The sequence below is a fragment of the Oncorhynchus gorbuscha genome, linkage group LG04, assembly GCF_021184085.1.
Source record: "Oncorhynchus gorbuscha isolate QuinsamMale2020 ecotype Even-year linkage group LG04, OgorEven_v1.0, whole genome shotgun sequence".
NCBI classification, from domain to species: domain Eukaryota; kingdom Metazoa; phylum Chordata; class Actinopteri; order Salmoniformes; family Salmonidae; genus Oncorhynchus; species Oncorhynchus gorbuscha.
The window spans coordinates 11,899,883-11,922,656 of NC_060176.1; the positions used below are offsets into that span (position 1 = coordinate 11,899,883).

Sequence of the window (22,774 nt, forward strand, 5' to 3'; positions counted from 1 at the left end):
TGGTTATGAACATTGTCTATGGACACTGTGTCTCCTGAATGATGGCTCAGGGCTATACCCTCCTGGGTTGTGGCTCAACTCAAGACTAGGTTGACATATACGTTTGGTTTATTTGGTTGGTCTCAATAAATATTTCAACTTGGTCAGAAGGTAAACAAATCTAGGAACCACTTGTTTATTACACCTTTTTCTGTGCAATTCGAAAATGGGGTTTAAACCTCTCATACTGGTATTAGAGGGCCATGAAATGCTTGGAACAGAGACAGCCCTTCTGCCACACCTTCACGTCCAGAAGAACCAAGGACCTTCCCTTCACTCAGGTGGTATAAAGCCAAGAACCAACAAGTACCTTTCTCATACCACCTGTGTTCACTACCCAGAGGATGACCATGGGGACAACACAGACACCCACATGGGTGTTAATATGGATGGCTCTGGCGATTGGTTTAACTGCCTCTCAAAGTGGTAGGTAGAATCCATGTTTTACATGAAACCTTGTACTTTAGTGTTGACAGGGCTAAACTGTATGTTACTGTATGTCATAGCACTCTCACAATAGCTCCAATGTTTATCTCATTGGACAGCCTAACAATGAGGGAATACGCTCAGTCCTGCCTTTATGTGCCCTTTAGCATGAGTTATGATTGATGAATAGGTAAATGTAGGATTGGCAAGAGAACTACATAACAGAGCCTGAAATACACAGGATTCCACAATGATTTACAGTAAAACGTCATGTAACGTAATAACATACACTTTGATTTCAGAAGATACATCAAAGGCCACAGTTAACATCATCCCCTCAATGTCAAGGATGCCTGAGATTGCAGGTAAGCTTCATAATACATGTGCTATACAGATGTGTGAGCCCTGAGGATAGTGACAATGATTAACACTGCAGCCTTACATATACACAGACAATGGTGAAAGGACAATAACCATGATGGAGACAGTCATAGCAAGTTGTGCAACACGTTTTGTGGATTAGCTGTTTTTGAGAAGCATGAAGTAGGCTAGCTCATTCATTTATTGTTCAAGTTCATAAACATGATAGAGATTGGATGTACTTTCAAAAGTCTTTGTTTTTTAGTTGATTAAATATTGAATTTGGCGTTTACTACTGTAGCCCATAGAACGCTTTGAATAACACATTCATTAATGCCAAAAAAGTGTCTGGAGGTATAAGAAAGTTCAGGAAATATTTGTGTTTTTTTATACATATTTAACCATATAATAACCATATTGTTATTTATTTTATTTATTTATATATATATACAGTATATTTGCTCCTTTGTACCCCAGTATCTCTACTTGCACATTCATCTTCTGCACATCTATCACTCCAGTGTTTATTTGCGAAATTGTAATTATTTCGCCACTACGGCCTATTTATTATTGCCTTACCTCCCTAATCTTACTTCATTTGCACACACTGTATATAGACTTTTCTATTGTGTAATTGAAAGTATGTCTGTTTATTCCAAGTGTAACTCTGTGTTGTTTGTGTCAGACTGCTTTGCTTTATCTTGGCCAGGTCGCAGTTGTAAATGAGAACTTGTTCTCAACTGGGCAACCTGGTTCAATAAATGTAAAATAAAAGACATAACCCAATTTTTTTTTGGCACAAAACTACCGCCATGCTTCCATTCAGTGACACATGTGGGGGTTGTAGACCACCAAACGTTTCGGATGCTACAGACAGAGGTTGGCACATCGGTGGTACCGGCATCAGACGAGTCGTGTGAAACCATAGAATGGTCATATTAGTTAGTAGGCCAAATCGTTCGGACTCTACAGACGTTACAGACACAACCCACATACCAAGCACCACAACAACCTCAACAGTTCCTCACACCGCTACTCCCAAACCCACTACTATAACCTCAACATCTACAGCTCCACCTACAACAAGTCCAAAAGCTGAGACTCCGACCTCTACAAGTACTCCTACAGCAACCTCAACACTAGGAACACCTACCGCCTGCGTTGGTGGTGAAACGTGTGTGGTCAGACTGGATCAACCTTGGTCAGCCAACCTCTGGCTCTGAAGGTGGAGATAATGAATCCATTAAGAACATCATTGCTAGTGGTTATCATATTTGTTCAGCTCCAGAGGCAGTTGAATGTAGAGCAAAACAATACCCTGGACTTCAGATCTCTCAGCTTGGCCAAGATGTGACTTGCAATCCATCCGTTGGACTGATTTGTAAAAACAATAAGCAAGTTCGTCAGCAAAAGTGCTTCGATTACGAGATACGAGTGAAATGTTGTCAATGTGGTACCACAACACACATCCCAACCACTACAGATTTGGCTCCCACCACAATAATAGCAACAACAACTCAGCCACCTATCACTAGTTTTATTCCTACAACTTAATTTCCTGTAATATCTGGTGGAACAAGAAAACCAATGATTCCATCCACTGAACACGTTCATTGTTCTTCTTGCCATTTGAATCATAGTGATTTCCCCATTGGTAAGTTTTTATTTTCCAACTTTCCAACTTTGAAACTTTTTGTATATTACCATTAATTCAGCCATTGGTTATGTTCAATTTGTATGGAATTATACAAGTTCAATTGGAAAACTTCTAATACTCTTTGAAATACTTTCAGGCTCAATTGTTTGCAATGTCTCTGACGATGATGGATGGTGCTACATTGGTCTCTGCTACAAGACTTGACAATTAGATGTCCATTCTATCAGTTGTCATACTACAACAACCACTACACTGCTCCCAACAACAACAACAATACCACATACAACAGAAAGACCAACCACCACCCCAAAATATCCAATTGAGAAAAACTGTCACCATGAACATCCTCCAAGACAGGTATTTGCTCTTCTATAGATAATAACTTTTGTGGAAACATTCCATAGGAATTATTATTTACAAAAGGCTGATTAATAAAAACATAATGAATGGTATGATTTTATAGACATTTCCTGCAAGCCTAATATTTGTCTGTGTTTGTAGAACGGTGACAGCTGGAAACATAACCAGTGCACCAACGGAACATGCGCCAACGGGAAAGTTATTTATGAGCATGTACATTGTGAGACTCCGAAGCCAATAGCATGTGAAAATAACTATCCTCCGATCAAAGTGTATGACGAATCTGGATGCTGTTTCCACTATGAGTGTCAATGTAAGTCCACAACAAATTTTAAAAAAAAGTTTAGTCTTTGTTTTAGAGTTATCTTATAGTTAATAGCAGTACATGCACATGAATGTCTCACCTTGGAAACATTTCAGCACCACACCATTCATTTAGCATAAAACATTCCACATCCGTGTCCTTTTAAATGCTAATTGTTCTCTTCTTACTAAGGTATCTGCTATGGTTGGGGAGACCCTCACTATGTCACCTTTGATGGAACATACTATGGCTTCCAAGGAAATTGTTCTTACGTCTTGGTCAAAGAAATCCTGCCAAAGTACAACTTCAGTGTTGTAATCGACAATTACTATTGTGATGCCACAGATGGACTTTCCTGTCCTCAGTCTCTGACCATTTATTATCAATCTTACAAGATATTCATGACCAAGAAGAAGGTTGATGGAGTTTTCACAAGTCTGGTAATTAAAATATCTCAGATACTGTATGTTCAAGACATTTTCCTTCGTTTTTCATTTAAGAAGGATTCGCTTTTTTGATTACCTTAGCTTCCTCTATGTATTAGATATTGGAGACAGTTCTAGAATACTAATAGGTATACAAATATTGAATTATTGTAACCATTTTGTCCATCTCTTAATATTTTTGTATTAGATTTATGTAAACCAGCAACGCATCATCCCGGCATATGAGAACAAGGACTTCCGCATCACAGACAATGGAATTGAGACCCTTTTAGTCATACTAGCAATTAATGCCAAGGTGTCTTTCACTGGTCTTATGTTTAGCATATACCTGCCCTGGGACAAGTTCAGTGGCAACACTGAGGGACAATGTGGTGAGTACAGGTGTTTTATGGTCACTCTGTTGCCATGATTACCCCATGATGTCTCATTGTCTAACGATGGTTTTCAATCTTATTCAGGTACATGTGACAACAACCAGACAGATGACTGCTGCTTGCCAAATGGAACTATCGATTCATCTTGTCCAGACATGGCACACCAACGGCATGTTGCCAGTGCACACCACCACAACCAGAGCCAGTGCACACCACCACCACCAGAGCCGACACCAACAGGCTGCGATCCACCCATTTGTCATCTCATTCAAAGCAAGTACGTAGCAATTAGTATTCACAATACATCTCCTCTGTAGTATCGATAACCTCTCAATCAGAATAATCTCAGTGCGAACAATAACTTGACATACTAAAACACGGCAATCATTTGACAAAGCCTGAGGACGAAACACAGTGAAATAACATATTTAAATATTTACTCTAACTGAAGCATGACATCTTTTCAAGGGTCTTTGAGAGTTGCCATAAGATAATCCCCTACGAGCCATTCCTTGTGGCATGTATCTTTGATGTGTGCCATATGGGGCGGCAGCGTAGCCTAGTGTTTAGAGCGTTGGACTAGTAAACGGAAGGTTGCGAGTTCAAACCCCCGAGCTGACAAGGTACAAATCTGTCGTTCTGCCCCTGAACAGGCAGTCAACCCACTGTTCCCAGGCCGTCATTGACTTGCCTGGTTAAATAAAGGTAAAATAAAAATAAATAAATATGTATGATGTTACTATTGGCTGCACCAGCTTGCAGACCTATGCTGATGCATGTGCACAAGCAGGAGTCTGTATTGAGTGGAGAAATTATACAAATGGACAATGTGGTAAGTAGGTCACTCCTCAAGACCATAAAGCTCAGACAACCTCTCTATAATGTAGCTTATTGGTAATTAACCTTTTTATCTCACCTGCTACAGATTTCACATGCGAGAAACCCAAGGTTTATAATGCCTGCGGTCCACAAGTTGAACCAACCTGTAATGCCTGGTATGTATAATGCTGTTGTTGTTCAGTGGATGGGTATAAACGACTAGGAAAAGTCTCTCAGCTATTGAAACTTTCTTTGAATATCTCTGCAGGTACAATTTCAAATTCATCCAGACTCAAAATGAGTTCAGTGTCATGGGAGATATACAATTGGAGGGATGCTATTGCCCTCCTGGTACCACTTTGATGAGTTCCAGCTCAAACTACTGTATCCCCAGCTGTGGTAAGAATGGTCAAATAACAGCATTGTATATTGAGGGTGTGGGGACTTACAGTATTGTGCTGTGATAGTAGCTACATCCTGCTGGCCTTCACTTTGGGAAGCACAAAGTGTTAATTGTTCGTTCCTACTGTAGTTGTCTTTTGAAAGCTGGTTTATCTTAAAAAAAAAAAAAAAAAAAAAAAAACTGTTTTACCACAGCATTTTTCACAGATACGTCAGTGGTGTGGGTTTTGGTTTATATTGATTTATATAGATTTTATCAAGTGCTTCCGGTACATACAGTACATTATCAAAACTAAGTAGTGGAATGTACTTCAATGACTTCGTTTTTGAATGTATTTTTCTCTCTTTGGTTCATCAGATATTTGCCCTTTGCCAAATGGAGAATGAAAACAGGTAACATTGATAACATTTCTCTCACAGGTTTTAGCAGGGAAGAGAAACTGTTAGTTAATGACATACTCATATTGTGGGTAGTCACATCATGTGGGTAGTTCACTTTTGACAATCATGTATAATAAAGTATGCAATAGTAAAAATAATTATAATATGAATTTATTACATTTCTATAGCGCTTTTCTTAGAACCTCAAAGCGCTTCAGTAATTTATGATTCCACACACTGAATGATTGAACTTTGTACTGGTAGTGTCCATACAAACCTTGATGTGCTTAAAATATTCCTCATTGCAGGCTAATGAGACCTGGGTGAGCAACTGCCAGGATTGTGTATGTGACCCATACAGTCTGGAAATCCAGTGCCAGCCGGTGGCATGCCAACATCAGCCTCCTCTCACCTGTGATCAGGAGGGCCAAGTTAAGGTCATAGAAACCGTTGACTGTTGTCAAAAGGACAAATGCGGTGAGTGACTTCCATGGATAATATGCTCTTTATGGGGGCTTTGGAACAACTCTGTAAAATCATTTATATTTTTGGTGACTACCTAACATATCCAACCAATGTGGACACTTGCATATTTTTTTTAACAATAGTTGTTTCTTTCCAAACAGAGTGTGATGTCACACGATGCTCTACTTCCAAGATAACTTGTCCAGTCGGATTCGAGACAGAGGCAACTATGGAAGTCTGCTGCCCAACGTATCAATGCGGTGAGTATGAGTTTGCATGTGCTTGAGTGTGCATGTATGTGTAATGTGTGTGTGCATATCCTAGAAATCCCAACATGTTAGTTGCAGTATTGAATGATTATCCATGTTCTTTTCCCCACAGTGCCAAAGGATGTCTGTGTGTTTAACAACACTGAATATCAGGTGAGAATGCATTCTATGTGATGCTCTTTTTTGCCAGTCCCACCACTTCTACACTATCACCAATTTTGAACTTAACTTATGATAAGAGGACAATGTTATTTTACTTGCATAAATTAATAAAAAATGAAGTCAAACTAAACTAATTGAAACCCTCCATTAAACAATTATAGGCATTTATCTAGGTGCCAACAATATTTTTTTTGCAATCCTTTTATGAGGTTAGACATGTATTAGATTAGATATTAAACAAAAAAAATCAATTTATACATTTTCCATTGAAATATTGCATTTTCTCATTCCAGCCTGGTGCCCATGTTCCTGGGGACAAGTGTAAGAATTGTGTGTGTGGTGACAGTGTGGATGCCCAAAGCCATCTACATATCATTGAGTGTCAACCTCCTGAATGTGACACTCACTGCCAGCAGGTATGGGATCTCTATTGACACATCTACACACTTTAGCCTCATATGTAATTTAACCAACTTAGTCTAATATTTGATGAGTTCTTAGCAATTTCAAAATATTGTAATAAGCCTGATTCCTATGTGTCCACTATTGGGCAACTACTGAATAAGTGTAATTACTTTTGAGCTACCAGGATCACACATTGGTATAACAGAGATCATAAAGGTTTTCTCCTCTCTGGTCTGTCTTCTTCCTTTCAGGGCTTTGATCATCAAGCTGTTCCTGGGCAGTGTTGTGGGAAGTGTGTACAGACAACATTTACATTTACATTTAAGTCATTTAGCAGACGCTCTTATCCAGAGCGACTTACAAATTGGTGCATTCACCTTATGACATCCAGTGGAACAGTCACTTTACAATAGTGCATCTAAATCTTAAAGGGGGGGGGGGGGGAAGAGGGAATACTTATCCTATCCTAGGTATTCCTTAAAGAGATGGGGTTTCAGGTGTCTCCGGAAGGTGGTGATTGACTCCGCTGTCCTGGCGTCGTGAGGGAGTTTGTTCCACCATTGGGGGGGCCAGAGCAGCGAACAGTTTTGACTGGGCTGAGCGGGAGCTGTACTTCCTCAGTGGTAGGGAGGCGAGCAGGCCAGAGGTGGATGAACGCAGTGCCCTTGTTTGGGTGTAGGGCCTGATCAGAGCCTGGAGGTACTGAGGTGCCGTTCCCCTCACAGCTCCGTAGGCAAGCACCATGGTCTTGTAGCGGATGCGAACTTCAACTGGAAGCCAGTGGAGAGAACGGAGGAGCGGGGTGACGTGAGAGAACTTTGGAAGGTTGAACACCAGACGGGCTGCGGCGTTCTGGATGAGTTGAAGGGGTTTAATGGCACAGGCAGGGAGCCCAGCCAACAGCGAGTTGCAGTAATCCAGACGGGAGATGACAAGTGCCTGGATTAGGACCTGTGCCGCTTCCTGTGTGAGGCAGGGTCATACTCTGCGGATGTTGTAGAGCATGAACCTACAGGAACGGGCCACCGCCTTTATGTTGGTTGAGAACGACAGGGTGTTGTCCAGGATCACACCAAGGTTCTTAGCGCTCTGGGAGGAGGACACAATGGAGTTGTCAACCGTGATGGCGAGATCATGGAACGGGCAGTCCTTCCCTGGGAGGAAGAGCAGCTCCGTCTTGCCGAGGTTCAGCTTGAGGTGGTGATCCGTCATCCACACTGATATGTCTGCCAGACATGCAGAGATGCGATTCGCCACCTGGTCATCAGAAGGGGGAAAGGAGAAGATTAGTTGTGTGTCGTCTGCATAGCAATGATAGGAGAGACCATGTGAGGTTATGACAGAGCCAAGTGACTTGGTGTATAGCGAGAATAGGAGAGGGCCTAGAACAGAGCCCTGGGGACACCAGTGGTGAGAGCGCGTGGTGAGGAGACAGATTCTCGCCACGCCACCTGGTAGGAGCGACCTGTCAGGTAGGACGCAATCCAAGCGTGGGCCGCGCCAGAGATGCCCAACTCGGAGAGGGTGGAGAGGAGGATCTGATGGTTCACAGTATCGAAGGCAGCCGATAGATCTAGAAGGATGAGAGCAGAGGAGAGAGAGTTAGCTTTAGCAGTGCGGAGCACCTCCGTGATACAGAGGAGAGCAGTCTCAGTTGAATGACTAGTCTTGAAACCTGACTGATTTGGATCAAGAAGGTCATTCAGAGAGAGATAGCGGGAGAGCTGGCCAAGGACGGCACGTTCAAGAGTTTTGGAGAGAAAAGAAAGAAGGGATACTGGTCTGTAATTGTTGACATCGGAGGGATCGAGTGTAGGTTTTTTCAGAAGGGGTGCAACTCTCGCTCTCTTGAAGACGGAAGGGACGTAGCCAGCGGTCAGTGATGAGTTGATGAGCGAGGTGAGGTAAGGGAGAAGGTCTCCGGAAATGGTCTGGAGAAGAGGGGAGGGGATAGGGTCAAGCGGGCAGGTTGTTGGGCGGCCGGCCGTCACAAGACACGAGATTTCATCTGGAGAGAGAGGGGAGAAAGAGGTCAGAGCACAGGGTAGGGCAGTGTGAGCAGAACCAGCGGTGTCGTTTGACTTAGCAAACGAGGATCGGATGTCGTCGACCTTCTTTTCAAAATGGTTGACGAAGTCGTCTGCAGAGAGGGAGGAGGGGGGGGATTCAGGAGGGAGGAGAAGGTGGCAAAGAGCTTCCTAGGGTTAGAGGCAGATGCTTGGAATTTAGCGTGGTAGAAAGTGGCTTTAGCAGCAGAGACAGAGGAGGAAAATGTAGAGAGGAGGGAGTGAAAGGATGCCAGGTCCGCAGGAAGGCGAGTTTTCCTCCATTTCCGCTCGGCTGCCCGGAGCCCTGTTCTGTGAGCTCGCAATGAGTCATCGAGCCACGGAGCGGGAGGGGAGGACCGAGCCAGCCTGGAGGATAGGGGACATAGAGAGTCAAAGGATGCAGAGAGGGAGGAGAGGAGGGTTGAGGAGGCAGAATCAGGAGATAGGTTGGAGAAGGTTTGAGCGGAGGGAAGAGATGATAGGATGGAAGAGGAGAGAGTAGCGGGGGAGAGAGAGCGAAGGTTGGGACGGCGCGATACCATCCGAGTAGGGGCAGTGTGGGAGGTGTTGGATGAGAGCGAGAGGGAAAAGGATACAAGGTAGTGGTCGGAGACTTGGAGGGGAGTTGCAATGAGGTTAGTGGAAGAACAGCATCTAGTAAAGATGAGGTCGAGCGTATTGCCTGCCTTGTGAGTAGGGGGGAAGGTGAGAGGGTGAGGTCAAAAGAGGAGAGGAGTGGAAAGAAGGAGGCAGAGAGGAATGAGTCAAAGGTAGACGTGGGGAGGTTAAAGTCGCCCTGAAATGTGAGAGGTGAGCCGTCCTCAGGAAAGGAGCTTATCAAGGCATCAAGCTCATTGATGAACTCTCCGAGGGAACCTGGAGGGCGATAAATGATAAGGATGTTAAGCTTGAAAGGGCTGGTAACTGTGACAGCATGGAATTCAAAGGAGGCGATAGACAGATGGGTAAGGGGAGAAAGAGAGAATGACCACTTTGGAGAGATGAGGATCCCGGTGCCACCACCCCGCTGACCAGAAGCTCTCGGGGTGTGCGAGAACACGTGGGCGGACGAAGAGAGAGCAGTAGGAGTAGCAGTGTTGTCTGTGGTGATCCATGTTTCCGTTAGTGCCAAGAAGTCGAGGGACTGGAGGGAGGCATAGGCTGAGACGAACTCTGCCTTGTTGACCGCAGATCGGCAATTCCAGAGGCTACCGGAGACCTGGAACTCCACGTGGGTCGTGCGCGCTGGGACCACCAGATTAGGGTGGCCGCGGCCACGCCGTGTGGAGCGTTTGTATGGTCTGTGCAGAGAGGAGAGAACAGGGATAAACAGACACATAGTTAACAGGGTACAGAAGAGGCTACGCTAATGCAAAGGAGATTGGAATGACAAGTGGACTACACGTCTCGAATGTTCAGAAAGTTAAGCTACGTAGCAAGAATCTTATTGACTAAAATGATTAAAATGATACAGTACTGCTGAAGTAGGCTAGCTGGCAGTGGGTGCGTTGTTGACACTACACTAATCAAGTCGTTCCGTTGAGTGTAATAGTTTCTACAGTGCTGCTATTCGGGGGCTAGCTGGCTAGCTAGTAGTGTTGTTTACGTTACGTTGCGTTAAAAGAACGACAATAGCTGGCTAGCTAACCTAGAAAATCGCTCTAGACTACACAATTATCTTTGATACAAAGACGGCTATGTAGCTAGCTATGTAGCTAGCTACGATCAAACAAATCAAACCGTTGTACTGTAATGAAATGAAATGAAAATGTGATACTACCTGTGAATGCGACCGGGTTGTTGAGTTCTATTCAGAAGACGTTGGCTAGCGTTGGCTAGCTGTTGGCTAGCTAGCAGAGTCTCCTACGTTAAGGACGACAAATAGCTGGCTAGCTAACCTCGGTAAATTAAGATAATCACTCTAAGACTACACACTCTAAACCTAAACAACACAATTATCTTGGAACGAAGATACGAAGACAGCAAAGACAGCTATGTAGCTAGCTAACACTACACTGATCAAGTCGTTCAGTTGAGTGTAATAGTTTTCCCAGTGCAGCTAATCAGTGGACGTTAGCTAGCTGGCTAGTGAAGACTACGTTAGGACGGCGAAATACGATAATTACGCAATTATCTTTGATACAAAGACGGCTATGTAGCTAGCTGAGAAGAAATTGCTAAGATTAGACAAATCAAACCGTTGTGCTATAATGAAATATAATGAAATGTAAAAAGTTATACTACCTGCGGGAGCGAAGCGCCGATGCGACCACTCGCTCCAAACCGGAAGCGAAAAAAAAAAAAGCTGTGTGGTTATGCTGCCAGATAATACCACACACACTATTCAGGTAAAATAGCATCAGGCAGCATCAGGCAGCATTATTTATCTCTCACAGATTCCCAAATTGTATATACAATTTATCAGTCCTATTTCATTCGCTTATTTAAAAATACCAACATTTAATTTTACCGTAGTAATAAAGTGTTATGCAAAATCACTATCTTAGCAATGATGATAGTATATCTTATCTTACATCATTTGAAGAATCTCCTGTTGATATCATTCATATTCTCACCTCAACAACCTGGTTCCGTCTGGATACCATCTGGAGACAAGTGTCTCAAGTTTGAGTGCGTAAAAATTATGGGCCAACTCATCCCAATTGAGGCTAAGACTGTGTGCCCTGACTTCCACCCAGAATATTGCCTACCCGTGAGTTACAATAACTATCTGGCAAATTATCTTAAATGAGAAGTACTCTCTACAGTTTATTGAAATCCCTTACCTGAAACAGAATGATGGATTATGGAATAAAGGGCCCTTCAATAGACCACCTCAGTCAAGGCACTTGACAAACATAACATCTATTTCAATCAAAGTCATGGACAGGACATGACAGATATTTAGAAGGTTATGCCTTGAGGTGCCATAGGGTCACGGTGGATTAGATATACATTTAATTTGTAATTAGATCAGTAATTGTATTGACGCTGAATCAACATTGAAAGTCCCACCTAAGAAGGTAAACAACATTCCTGTTAGATTAAAAGTAAGCAGTAGAACAGGTAGGGTCACCTTAATAGGGACCCCATTGCCCAAAGGCCGTAATACTAGGACTGTTTATTAGTTTTACCCAGCTCCAGGCACTGTAGACTTGCTGCCAAGTCATCAAAAAGGAACTCTGAGCTCACAGAAAGTAGGTCATATGTTTAACATAATTAGACCAGGGACAGTAAAATACCCATGAAATAATATAATGGTCAAATAAATAAGATAATGTATTTTTTATTTTTTATAAACATACAGTAGTGTTGTTGGGGAACTTCTCTTTACTAGCCTATATAGCCAATAAACAGTAAACATATGTTGCTCAACTGTGTGCTCCACCCTGGATAGTTAATCGTTAATAGTCATTTCTCCCACTTTATTCAACATGTTTTAATATTACACTTACTTTTACATAAAGGTTCCTGTATCAACCTACCTCAATCTAACCTTTAGTTACACTTAACATTAAGCTGTCACCCATAAATCATCACAGTTTGTTTGAGTTATTCAAAGTGCTCATCAACTTACGCTGTATAATATTAATTCTGTATGCTGAATTGAGTTTACTCTCAACCTCAATCTATTTACCCAGAGCTTGTGTAATAATGGTTCTATACAAAAATCAAGTGTAGCTGTGACGATAGAGCAGTCAAATACGCAACCCAGAGCTGCTAAAATCATCAAACATTGTTGAAGCCTTTGGGTAAGGTGGAGCCGCACACAGCCTCTGGCAAGACCAAGGTGGGGAAGGATGGATAGGCTATTCAGTGAAGGCTTTGTTAGGAAAGAAACAACCTGGGGCATATGACATAGCCTAGGCAGTGTGAAAGACATTTAAAGGCTAGGCCAATGATCAGTCATAAATCAGGACATTGTAATACAATTTGGATTAATGAGGTTTGAGCTCTGTCTGAATTCCAGATGGATCACTATAAATATCCCATTGTCCAATGTAAAGATGGGTCAAATACGAAACATATTAACCTGCAAACATGCAACAGATTCAACCCTATAGCAGATTAATGTAGACATAAACATATGCAGATATGATCATTTCACACATCGGTCGGCTCTGTCAGAAATGGGTCAAAAAAAACCTAGGCAAGTTAGATGATTGATTTAATAAAAAAAGGCAATTCTTCAACAGATGTTGATCAACTGACGGTACAATATTACATGTCATGTGTTACATTCATCACAGGAAAACCAAGTAGTATTTTGCTTGGTTTGAACACAGAACTGCTAAAGTGAAGGAAACACCAACATAAAGTGTCTTAATAGGGTATTGGGCCACCATGAGCTGCCAGAACCGGTTCAATGCTCCTTGCAGAGATTCTACAAGTGTCTGGAACTTTATTGGAGGGACGCAACAACATTTATATCATGCCAAATTCCATAATTTGGTGTTTTGTTGATGGTAGTGGAAAGAACTGTCTCAGGCTCCAGTTACCTGTCAGTTACCTGTACAATGTTGGTCAAATAAATTAGTGTCAATGTAAAATTAAATGTGGATAGGCATTTTCACCCCTTCTTGTCATGCAGGTGAATGAGGACCCAAAAGCGACTTGGCGAAAACAGAGTCTTTAATCCAGTAAAGTAATTCTACAAACATAAGACATAATTCCACTCGTAATGACGAGAACAGACTGGAGACTCGATCAAGAACTGCAGGTTGCCTCGGGAAGGCACTTGAACCTAGCAGACTCAGACACCTGCTCTCCACGCAGCATCTGAGGGAAACACGACACGACAGGGCGATACACAGACACAGCACGGTGAACAATAGACAAGGATCCGACAGGACAGGAACGGAAAACAAGGGAAGAAATAGGGACTCTAATCAGGGGAAAAGATAAGGAACAGGTGTGGGAAGACTAAATGATTGATTAGGGGAATAGGAACAGCTGGGAGCAGGAACGGAACGATAGAGAGAAGAGAGAGAGGAAGGGAGAGAGAAAAAGGGGAACGAACCTAAAAAGACCAGCAGGGGAAAATGAACAGAGGGAAAAGCAAAATGACAAGACAATCTAAGACAAAACATGACAGTACCCCCCACTCACCGAGCGCCTCCTGGCGCACTCGAGGAGGAATCCTGGCGGCAACGGAGGAAATCATCAATGAGTGAACGGTCCAGCACGTCCCGAGACGGAACCCAACTCCTCTCCTCAGGACCGTAACCCTCCCAATCCACTAAGTATTGGTGACCCCGTCCCGAGAACGCATGTCCATGATCCTACGTACCTTGTAAATAGGTGCGCTCGACAAGGACGGGAGGGGGGAGGGAAGACGAACGGGGTGCGAAGAAAGGGCTTGACACAGGAGACATGGAAGACAGGATGGACGCGACGAAGATGTCGCGGAAGAAGCAGTCGCACAGCGACAGGATTGACGACCTGGGAGACACGGAACGGACCAATGAACCGCGGAGTCAACTTACGAGAAGCTGTCGTAAGAGGAAGGTTGCGAGTGGAAAGCCACACTCTCTGGCCGCAACAATACCTTGGACTCTTAATCCTGCGTTTATTGGCGGCTCTCACAGTCTGTGCCCTGTAACGGCAAAGTGCAGACCTCACCCTCCTCCAGGTGCGCTCACAACGTTGGACAAACGCTTGAGCGGAGGGAACGCTGGACTCGGCAAGCTGGGAAGAGAACAGAGGAGGCTGGTAACCCAGACTACTCTGAAACGGAGATAACCCGGTAGCAGACGAAGGAAGCGAGTTGTGAGCGTATTCTGCCCAGGGGAGCTGTTCTGCCCAAGACGCAGGGTTTCTGAAAGAAAGGCTGCGTAGTATGCGACCAATCGTCTGATTGGCCCTCTCTGCTTGACCGTTAGACTGGGGATGAAACCCGGAAGAGAGACTGACGGACGCACCAATCAAACGACAGAACTCCCTCCAAAACTGTGACGTGAATTGCGGGCCTCTGTCTGAAACGGCGTCTAACGGGAGGCCATGAATTCTGAACACATTCTCGATGATGATTTGTGCCGTCTCCTTAGCGGAAGGAAGTTTAGCGAGGGGAATGAAATGTGCCGCCTTAGAGAACCTATCGACAACCGTAAGAATCACAGTCTTCCCCGCAGACAAAGGCAGACCGGTAATGAAGTCTAGGGCGATGTGAGACCATGGTCGAGAAGGAATGGGGAGCGGTCTGAGACGACCGGCAGGAGGAGAGTTACCCGACTTAGTCTGCGCGCAGTCCGAACAAGCAGCCACGAAACGGCGCGTGTCACGCTCCTGAGTCGGCCACCAAAAGCGCTGGCGAATAGACGCAAGAGTGCCTCGAACACCGGGATGACCAGCTAACTTGGCAGAGTGAGCCCACTGAAGAACAGCCAGACGAGTGGAAACAGGAACGAAAAGGAGGTTACTAGGACAAGCGCGCGGCGACGCAGTGTGCGTGAGTGCTTGCTTAACCTGTCTTTCAATTCCCAGACTGTCAACCCGACAACACGCCCATAAGGAAGAATCCCCTCGGGATCAGTAGAAGCCACAGAAGAACTAAACAGACGGGATAAGGCATCAGGCTTGGTGTTTTTGCTACCCGGACGGTAAGAAATCACAAACTCGAAACGAGCGAAAAACAACGCCCAACGAGCTTGACGGGCATTAAGTCGTTTGGCAGAACGGATGTACTCAAGGTTCTTATGGTCTGTCCAAACGACAAAGGAACGGTCGCCCCCTCCAACCACTGTCGCCATTCGCCTAGGGCTAAGCGGATGGCGAGCAGTTCGCGGTTACCCACATCATAGTTGCGTTCAGATGGCGACAGGCGATGAGAAAAATAAGCGCAAGGATGAACCTTATCGTCAGACTGGAAGCGCTGGGATAGAATGGCTCCCACGCCTACCTCTGAAGCGTCAACCTCGACAATGAATTGTCTAGTGACGTCAGGAGTAACGAGGATAGGAGCGGACGTAAACGTTCTTTTAGAAGATCAAAAGCTCCCTGGGCGGAACCGGACCACTTAAAACACGTCTTGACAGAAGTAAGAGCTGTGAGAGGGGCAGCAACTTGACCGAAATTACGAATGAAACGCCGATAGAAATTAGCGAAACCTAAAAAGCGCTGCAACTCGACACGTGACCTTGGAACGGGCCAATCACTGACAGCTTGGACCTTAGCGGAATCCATCTGAATGCCTTCAGCGGAAATAACGGAACCGAGAAAAGTAACGGAGGAGACATGAAAAGAGCACTTCTCAGCCTTCACGTAGAGACAATTCTCTAAAAGGCGCTGTAGAACACGTCGAACGTGCTGAACATGAATCTCGAGTGACGGTGAAAAAATCAGGATATCGTCAAGATAGACAAAAACAAAGATGTTCAGCATGTCTCTCAGAACATCATTAACTAATGCCTGAAAAACAGCTGGCGCATTGGCGAGACCAAACGGCAGAACCCGGTACTCAAAATGCCCTAACGGAGTGTTAAACGCCGTTTTCCACTCGTCCCCCTCTCTGATACGCACGAGATGGTAAGCGTTATGAAGGTCCAACTTAGTAAAGCACCTGGCTCCCTGCAGAATCTCGAAGGCTGATGACATAAGGGGAAGCGGATAACGATTCTTAACCGTTATGTCATTCAGCCCTCGATAATCCACGCAGGGGCGCAGAGTACCGTCCTTTTTCTTAACAAAAAAGAACCCCGCCCCGGCCGGAGAGGAAGAAGGCACTATGGTACCGGCGTCAAGAGACACAGATAAATAATCCTCGAGAGCCTTACGTTCGGGAGCCGACAGAGAGTATAGTCTACCCCGAGGAGGAGTGGTCCCCGGAAGGAGATCAATACTACAATCATACGACCGGTGAGGAGGAAGGGAGTTGGCTCGGGACCGACTGAAGACCGTGCGCAGATCATGATATTCCTCCGGCACTCCTGTCAAATCGCCAGGTTCCTCCTGAGAAGTGGGGACAGAAGAAATGGGAGGGATGGCAGACATTAAACACTTCACATGACAAGAAACGTTCCAGGATAGGATAGAATTACTAGACCAATTAATAGAAGGATTATGACATACTAGCCAGGGATGACCCAAAACAACAGGTGTAAAAGGTGAACGAAAAATCAAAAAGAAATAGTCTCACTGTGGTTACCAGATACTGTGAGAGTTAAAGGTAGTGTCTCAAATCTGATACTGGGAAGATGACTACCATCTAAGGCAAACATGGGCGTAGGCTTGTCTAACTGTCTGAAAGGAATGTCATGTTTCCGAGCCCATGCTTCGTCCATGAAACAACCCTCAGCCCCCGAGTCAATCAAGGCACTGCATGTAGCACCCGAACCGGTCCAGCGTAGATGGACCGACATAGTAGTACAGGATCTAGATGAAGAGACCTGAGTAGTAGCGCTCACCAGTAGCCCTCCGCTTACTGATGAGCTCTGGCCTTTTACTGGACATGAATTGACAAAATGTCCATCAAATCCGCAATAGAGGCACAGGCGGTTGGTGATCCTCCGTTCCCTCTCCTTAGTCGAGATGCGAATACCTCCCAGCTGCATGGGCTCAGTCTCTGAGCCAGAGGAGGGAGATGGTTGCGATGCGGAGCAGGGAAACACCGTTGACGCGAGCTCTCTTCCACGAGCTTGGTGACGAAGATCTACCCGTCGTTCTATGCGGATGGCGAGAGCAATCAAAGAGTCCACACTGGAAGGAACCTCCCGAGAGAGAATCTCATCTTTGACCACTGCGTGGAGTCCCTCCAGAAAACGAGCGAGCAGCGCCGGCTCGTTCCAGTCACTAGAGGCAGCAAGAGTGCGAAACTCTATAGAGTAATCCGTTATGGATCGATCACCTTGGCATAGGGAAGCCAGGGCCCTAGAAGCCTCCCTACCAAAAACTGAACGGTCAAAAACCCGAATCATCTCCTCTTTAAAGTTCTGGTAATTGTTTGAACAATCAGCCCTTGCCTCCCAGATAGCTGTGCCCCACTCTCGAGCCCGGCCAGTAAGGAGTGAAATGACGTAAGCAACCCGAGCTCTCTCGCTAGAGTATGTGTTGGGTTGGAGAGAGAACACAATATCACACTGGGTGAGAAAGGAGCGGCACTCCGTGGGCTGCCCGGAGTAGCAAGGTGGGTTATTAACCCTAGGTTCCGGAGGCTCGGCAGGCCAGGAAGTAACAGGTGGCACGAGACGAAGACTCTGGAACTGTCCAGAGAGGTCGGAAACCTGAGCGGCCAGGTTCTCCACGGCATGGCGAGCAGCAGACAATTCCTGCTCGTGTCTGCCGAGCATGGCTTCTTGGATCTCGACGGCAGTGTTACGAACGTCTGTAGTCGCTGGGTCCATTCTTTGGTCGGATCCTTCTGTCATGCAGGTGAATGAGGACCCAAAAGCGACTTGGCGAAAACAGAGTCTTTAATCCAGTAAAGTAATTCTACAAACATAAGACATAATTCCACTCGTAATGACGAGAACAGACTGGAGACTCGATCAAGAACTGCAGGTTGCCTCGGGAAGGCACTTGAACCTAGCAGACTCAGACACCTGCTCTCCACGCAGCATCTGAGGGAAACACGACACGACAGGGCGATACACAGACACAGCACGGTGAACAATAGACAAGGATCCGACAGGACAGGAACGGAAAACAAGGGAAGAAATAGGGACTCTAATCAGGGGAAAAGATAAGGAACAGGTGTGGGAAGACTAAATGATTGATTAGGGGAATAGGAACAGCTGGGAGCAGGAACGGAACGATAGAGAGAAGAGAGAGAGGAAGGGAGAGAGAAAAAGGGGAACGAACCTAAAAAGACCAGCAGGGGGAAAATGAACAGAGGGAAAAGCAAAATGACAAGACAATCTAAGACAAAACATGACACTTCTCCCGCTCTGGCGCTCTACGTCGCCGGTTTACTAACCACCGGTCTTGGCAACCCATCATTACGCACACCTGGCAACCATCATTATGCACACCTGAACTTCATCACTATCTTGACTACTTCCCCTTTATCTAGCACTCTGTAGCCTCACTCATCACGCAGTATTGGTTCTGTTTTCTTGTCCAGACACTGCTTTTGGTTTATATCGCGCCATGTACGTTATTATTAAACTCACCAATTGCACCTGCTTCCAGACTCTCTGCATCTCCATTACATAATACTACCTCAGTAAATGGAAGCAGCAGGTAATCAAGACATCTCCCAGATGGTCGGTGAACAGGGACACCTACTTCGCCAACACCACGACCAGATGGCGACACTGGGGACGGCTATGGATGAGGTCCTCCGCATTCTTCAACGCCTTGGCATTACCAGAGGGGCGTCACCTCCAACTAGAGTAGGATTCTCTACCATGAGTCGACCCAGTGAGCCAGTACCCCAGCCTATCCAGTGCCTCCGCCCAGGTCACAGACTCTTGATTCTTCCTCCCAGACAAATATGACAGGACTCCATCTAAAGCCTGTGGCTTTCAATTCCAGTGCTCCCTCTATATCGTCCGTCAGATGGGAGCCCTCACTGCCGAGAGGTCCACGGTTGCCATGGTTATTTCCCTGCTGACCGGACGGGCATTGGAGTGGGCTACGGCCGTCTGGGAGAGAAGGAGCTGGGTTCCTATGAGAGGTGCATGGCTCTGTTCAGAAGTTTCTTCGATCATCCACTGGAGGGTAGAGGGGGAGGAGAGGACTGGGCGAAAAGGTCCAGACGGAGTTGGCATGCCAAGACGACACCCTCTCCTTGGATGCAAGCATCGCGATGGCTATCCATCTGGATAACCTCCTTTGGGAGCGTCGGCACCTCTATCGCCTCTCTCCTTCCTCCGTTGACCACTGAGTCAGAGCCTGAACCAATGGAGGTAGGGGCCACACACCTCCCCACAGCTGAGTGACGGTGTCTGAGATAGCTTTGGCTCTGTCCCTATTGCGGTCAGGAGGGGCACCAGCTTCAATGGTGTTTGATATGTTCCAACCCAGGGTTCACGAGAGCAGAGGGATGATCATCCAACTCCTGGGTTAGGCGTGAGTATTCCATCATTTTCTGCCAAACCCTTTCTAGTATCAATTTCACTGGCTGCCTGTCCCTCGTGTTGTTTCTACAGCTCTATTGGACTCCGGTCCTTGCCTCCTCCCTGAGCATCACCTTTCCTCTCCTTTTCCGATTCAAGTGCTGGATAGTGGACCAATGGGATCCGGGACCATCACACACATCACAGCACCACTCACCCTTACCGTGGAGTCCCTACATCAAGAAAACCTTTCCTTTCTTATCATCAGTGCACCCGTACACAAGGTCATCCTCAGCCTCCCATGGCTCCAATATCATGACCCCACCATATCATGGTCGAGGATGACTATCATAGACTGGGCACCTGAATGCTGGATGACCTACTTTCCCGTCCCCTGTGGTTCCATGTCGGTCAAGAGTCCTGTGGTTACCCTTCAGCCCAACATCCCGTAGGTATATCAAGACCCGCGGGAGGTTTTCTCCAAGACCCTTGCTCCACTGGAGTGACAGTGTGGGGATTAAAGACACACAGAGCCTACAATGGCATCACCATAGTCTCTAGGCTGTGTCGAGTTCAACGAGATGCCCCACTTGACCATAGCTCACACGGTTTGACCGCAGCGACCGTGCAAAAAAAGTAGGCCCAAAATGAAGCTTGGCCTAATTTTGAGGTGATTTTGGGTGACAGTGGTAGAACCGTTAAGTTTAGAAACACAATTGTGCTGTTTCGAATGGTTAAAAAGGTCACATCTTTCCAAAATGTCATATGTGTGATTAGGCAACCATCATGAACTGTAAATCAGTTATTTCTCCCATCAGATGTCCAAGAAAAAACACACACATACGGCCAGGATGGAGTTACACAGTGTGGGGCTTACAGACACACTAAGCCTGCAATAGATACCAATGTACGCACCATCAAAGATCCGTCAGACCAAGAGCTTTGAAACTTTAGAAACCTGTTCTAGACCTTAAATCGGTAGTGCACAGTGAGTTATGTGGCTCTAGAAGGTTCTCAAGCCGAGAAACCGCCTCGTCCATTTGCAATAACTTTTCATTTTGAACGTCGTGAAAATGACAACATTTAGAAAAGTCCCAGAATTACAAGACTAGATGCATTAAAACCGCCTCGGCCCACAAGATGGCACTTGGCATTTGCCATGTTCCCCTTGCCGTCCATTTGAGTGGTATTTGCGAGTTTTATATATGGTTCGCCCAATACCAATAAGTTGCCATTCATTTTTGTCCCTTTCATGGGGGTCTTCCCTTACATTCGTGGTGGAGGTGGATGCTTCAGAAGGGGATGTGGGGGCTGTCCTGTCCCAATGACAAGGTAATCCACAGAAATTCTATCCATGTGTGTTTTACTCAAAGAAACTGCCTCTTGCAAAGAGAAACTATGATGTTGGAGATCGGGACCACATGACGGTGAAGTTGGCATTAGAGGAGTGGAGACACTGGATGGAGGGCGCCAAGAGTTTCTCATCCTCACTGACCATCAGAACCTTGAGTACACACGGACAGCGAGGCGGCTGAATCCGTGCCAAGCAAAGTGGGCCCTTCACTAGAGTCAACTTCACTCTGACATATTGCCCAGCTTCAAAGAACATCAATGCCCTGTCCCGTCTCTTCAATTCGGGAGAGGGTCCTGTCCTGAGTGCACCCATAATTCCACCCACTTGAGTCATATGCCCCATGCTCTGGGACATAGATGTGGACATTCACCAGGCCCTCGAAAGGGAACCCACACCTGCTACCTATCCTCCTGAGCACACCTATGTTCTCATGGGGATAATGGATTGGCTGTGGACCTGGGCATGCACAGCTGTCGTTGAATAGTGCAGGTGATACCTGGATGTCCAGCAATCTCTGGAAACTACTGGTGGCCCACCTTAGTGCAGGCCATCACTCGCAATGTCAACTCCTGTTCCGTATGTGCCCAAACTAAATCTCCTTGGCACGCTCCAGCAGGGAAACCCCTTCCCCTTCCCGTGCCTCAGTGTACATGGTCTCACCTGTCTACTGATTTTTGTCACTGATATACCCTCTGATTGTTTCACCACCATTTTGGTGGTTGTGGACAGATTCTCTAAATCCTGCTGTTTTATCCCTCTCTCTGGTCTCCTGCCACTCTCCAGGTTGCTGAAGCACTGTTCCAGGAGGTCTTCAAGCACTGATCTTCCGGAGAAGCTGGGGGTCATCGTCAGCCTTACTTCTTAGTCTAACAGGCAGGTGGAGAGGATGAACCAAGAGCTGGGGAGGTTCCTGAGGAGTCACTGCCAGGACCGGCAGGGGGTGTGGGCCCAATTCCTTTCCTGGGCAGAATACGCCCACAATTCATCGCCTCACTCCTCCACCGGGCCGACTGCCTTCCAATGTGTTCTGGGATACCAGCCAGCCCTGGCTCCGTGGACCCCGAGCCAGATCGAAGCTCCTGCAGTAGATGAGGGTTCAGGCGCACGGAGGAGGTTTGGAATGATGCCCAGGTGAGGCTCCAGCACGCCATTCGCCGCCAAAAGGAGCAGGCGGATCACCATTGCATTGAGGCTCCCGTGTTCGCATCTGGCTCTCCACCAGGAACCCCCCACTTCGCCTGCCCTGTATGAAGCTGAGCCCCCAGGTTGTGTTGTTTAAGGTTCTCAACAAGGTGACATATAGGTTACAGCTCCTCACTAACTACCAGATCTCATCCTTTTTCATGTTTCCCTCAGGCCGTTTGTTTCTGGTCCCTTGGCTGATGCCGTCCCTCATGACACCCCTCCACCTCCCCTGGACATCGAGGGGAGCCCTGCCTGTGCCATCAGATCCCTCCTAGATTCCTGACATCATGGGGGACGGCTCCAGTATCTGGTGGACTGGGAGGG

General features: G+C 46.1%; 3 protein-coding genes across 3 annotated transcripts; all 3 read left to right on the top strand.

Annotated features, from left to right (window-relative positions):
* Window positions 1–1,003: 1,003 nt before the first annotated feature.
* LOC124033470 (mucin-5AC-like) lies at window positions 1,004–4,283 on the top strand. The gene is made up of 6 exons (XM_046345494.1): window positions 1,004–1,008; window positions 2,710–2,839; window positions 2,984–3,155; window positions 3,339–3,586; window positions 3,780–3,963; window positions 4,051–4,283. The coding sequence occupies exons 1-6, from the start codon at window positions 1,004–1,006 to the stop codon at window positions 4,281–4,283; spliced, it is 972 nt and encodes a 323-aa protein (XP_046201450.1).
* A 409-nt stretch (window positions 4,284–4,692) lies between these two features.
* Window positions 4,693–5,574, top strand: LOC124033471 (intestinal mucin-like protein). Its single transcript, XM_046345495.1, has 4 exons — window positions 4,693–4,798; window positions 4,892–4,961; window positions 5,054–5,184; window positions 5,546–5,574. Exons 1-4 carry the CDS (start codon window positions 4,693–4,695, stop codon window positions 5,572–5,574), a joined length of 336 nt encoding a protein of 111 aa, XP_046201451.1.
* Window positions 5,575–5,694: 120 nt separating this feature from the next.
* LOC124033472 (intestinal mucin-like protein) lies at window positions 5,695–22,357 on the top strand. The gene is made up of 5 exons (XM_046345496.1): window positions 5,695–5,706; window positions 5,877–6,045; window positions 6,195–6,293; window positions 6,415–6,455; window positions 22,331–22,357. The coding sequence occupies exons 1-5, from the start codon at window positions 5,695–5,697 to the stop codon at window positions 22,355–22,357; spliced, it is 348 nt and encodes a 115-aa protein (XP_046201452.1).
* Window positions 22,358–22,774: the final 417 nt, after the last annotated feature.

Excerpts from the sequence above, each read along its gene's own strand:
- LOC124033470 (XM_046345494.1), top strand. Across the intron at positions 3,156-3,338 it reads TTTCCACTATGAGTGTCAAT|GTATCTGCTATGGTTGGGGA; the intron begins GTAAGTCCACAA and ends CTTCTTACTAAG. Across the intron at positions 3,964-4,050 it reads CAACACTGAGGGACAATGTG|GTACATGTGACAACAACCAG; the intron begins GTGAGTACAGGT and ends AATCTTATTCAG.
- LOC124033471 (XM_046345495.1), top strand. The coding sequence starts at position 4,693 with ATGTATGATGTTACTATTGGCTGCACCAGCTTGCAGACCTATGCTGAT. Across the intron at positions 4,799-4,891 it reads TTATACAAATGGACAATGTG|ATTTCACATGCGAGAAACCC; the intron begins GTAAGTAGGTCA and ends CACCTGCTACAG. Across the intron at positions 5,185-5,545 it reads CTACTGTATCCCCAGCTGTG|ATATTTGCCCTTTGCCAAAT; the intron begins GTAAGAATGGTC and ends TTGGTTCATCAG.
- LOC124033472 (XM_046345496.1), top strand. Across the intron at positions 6,294-6,414 it reads CTGCCCAACGTATCAATGCG|TGCCAAAGGATGTCTGTGTG; the intron begins GTGAGTATGAGT and ends TTTTCCCCACAG. Across the intron at positions 6,456-22,330 it reads TTAACAACACTGAATATCAG|CCAGATCGAAGCTCCTGCAG; the intron begins GTGAGAATGCAT and ends GTGGACCCCGAG.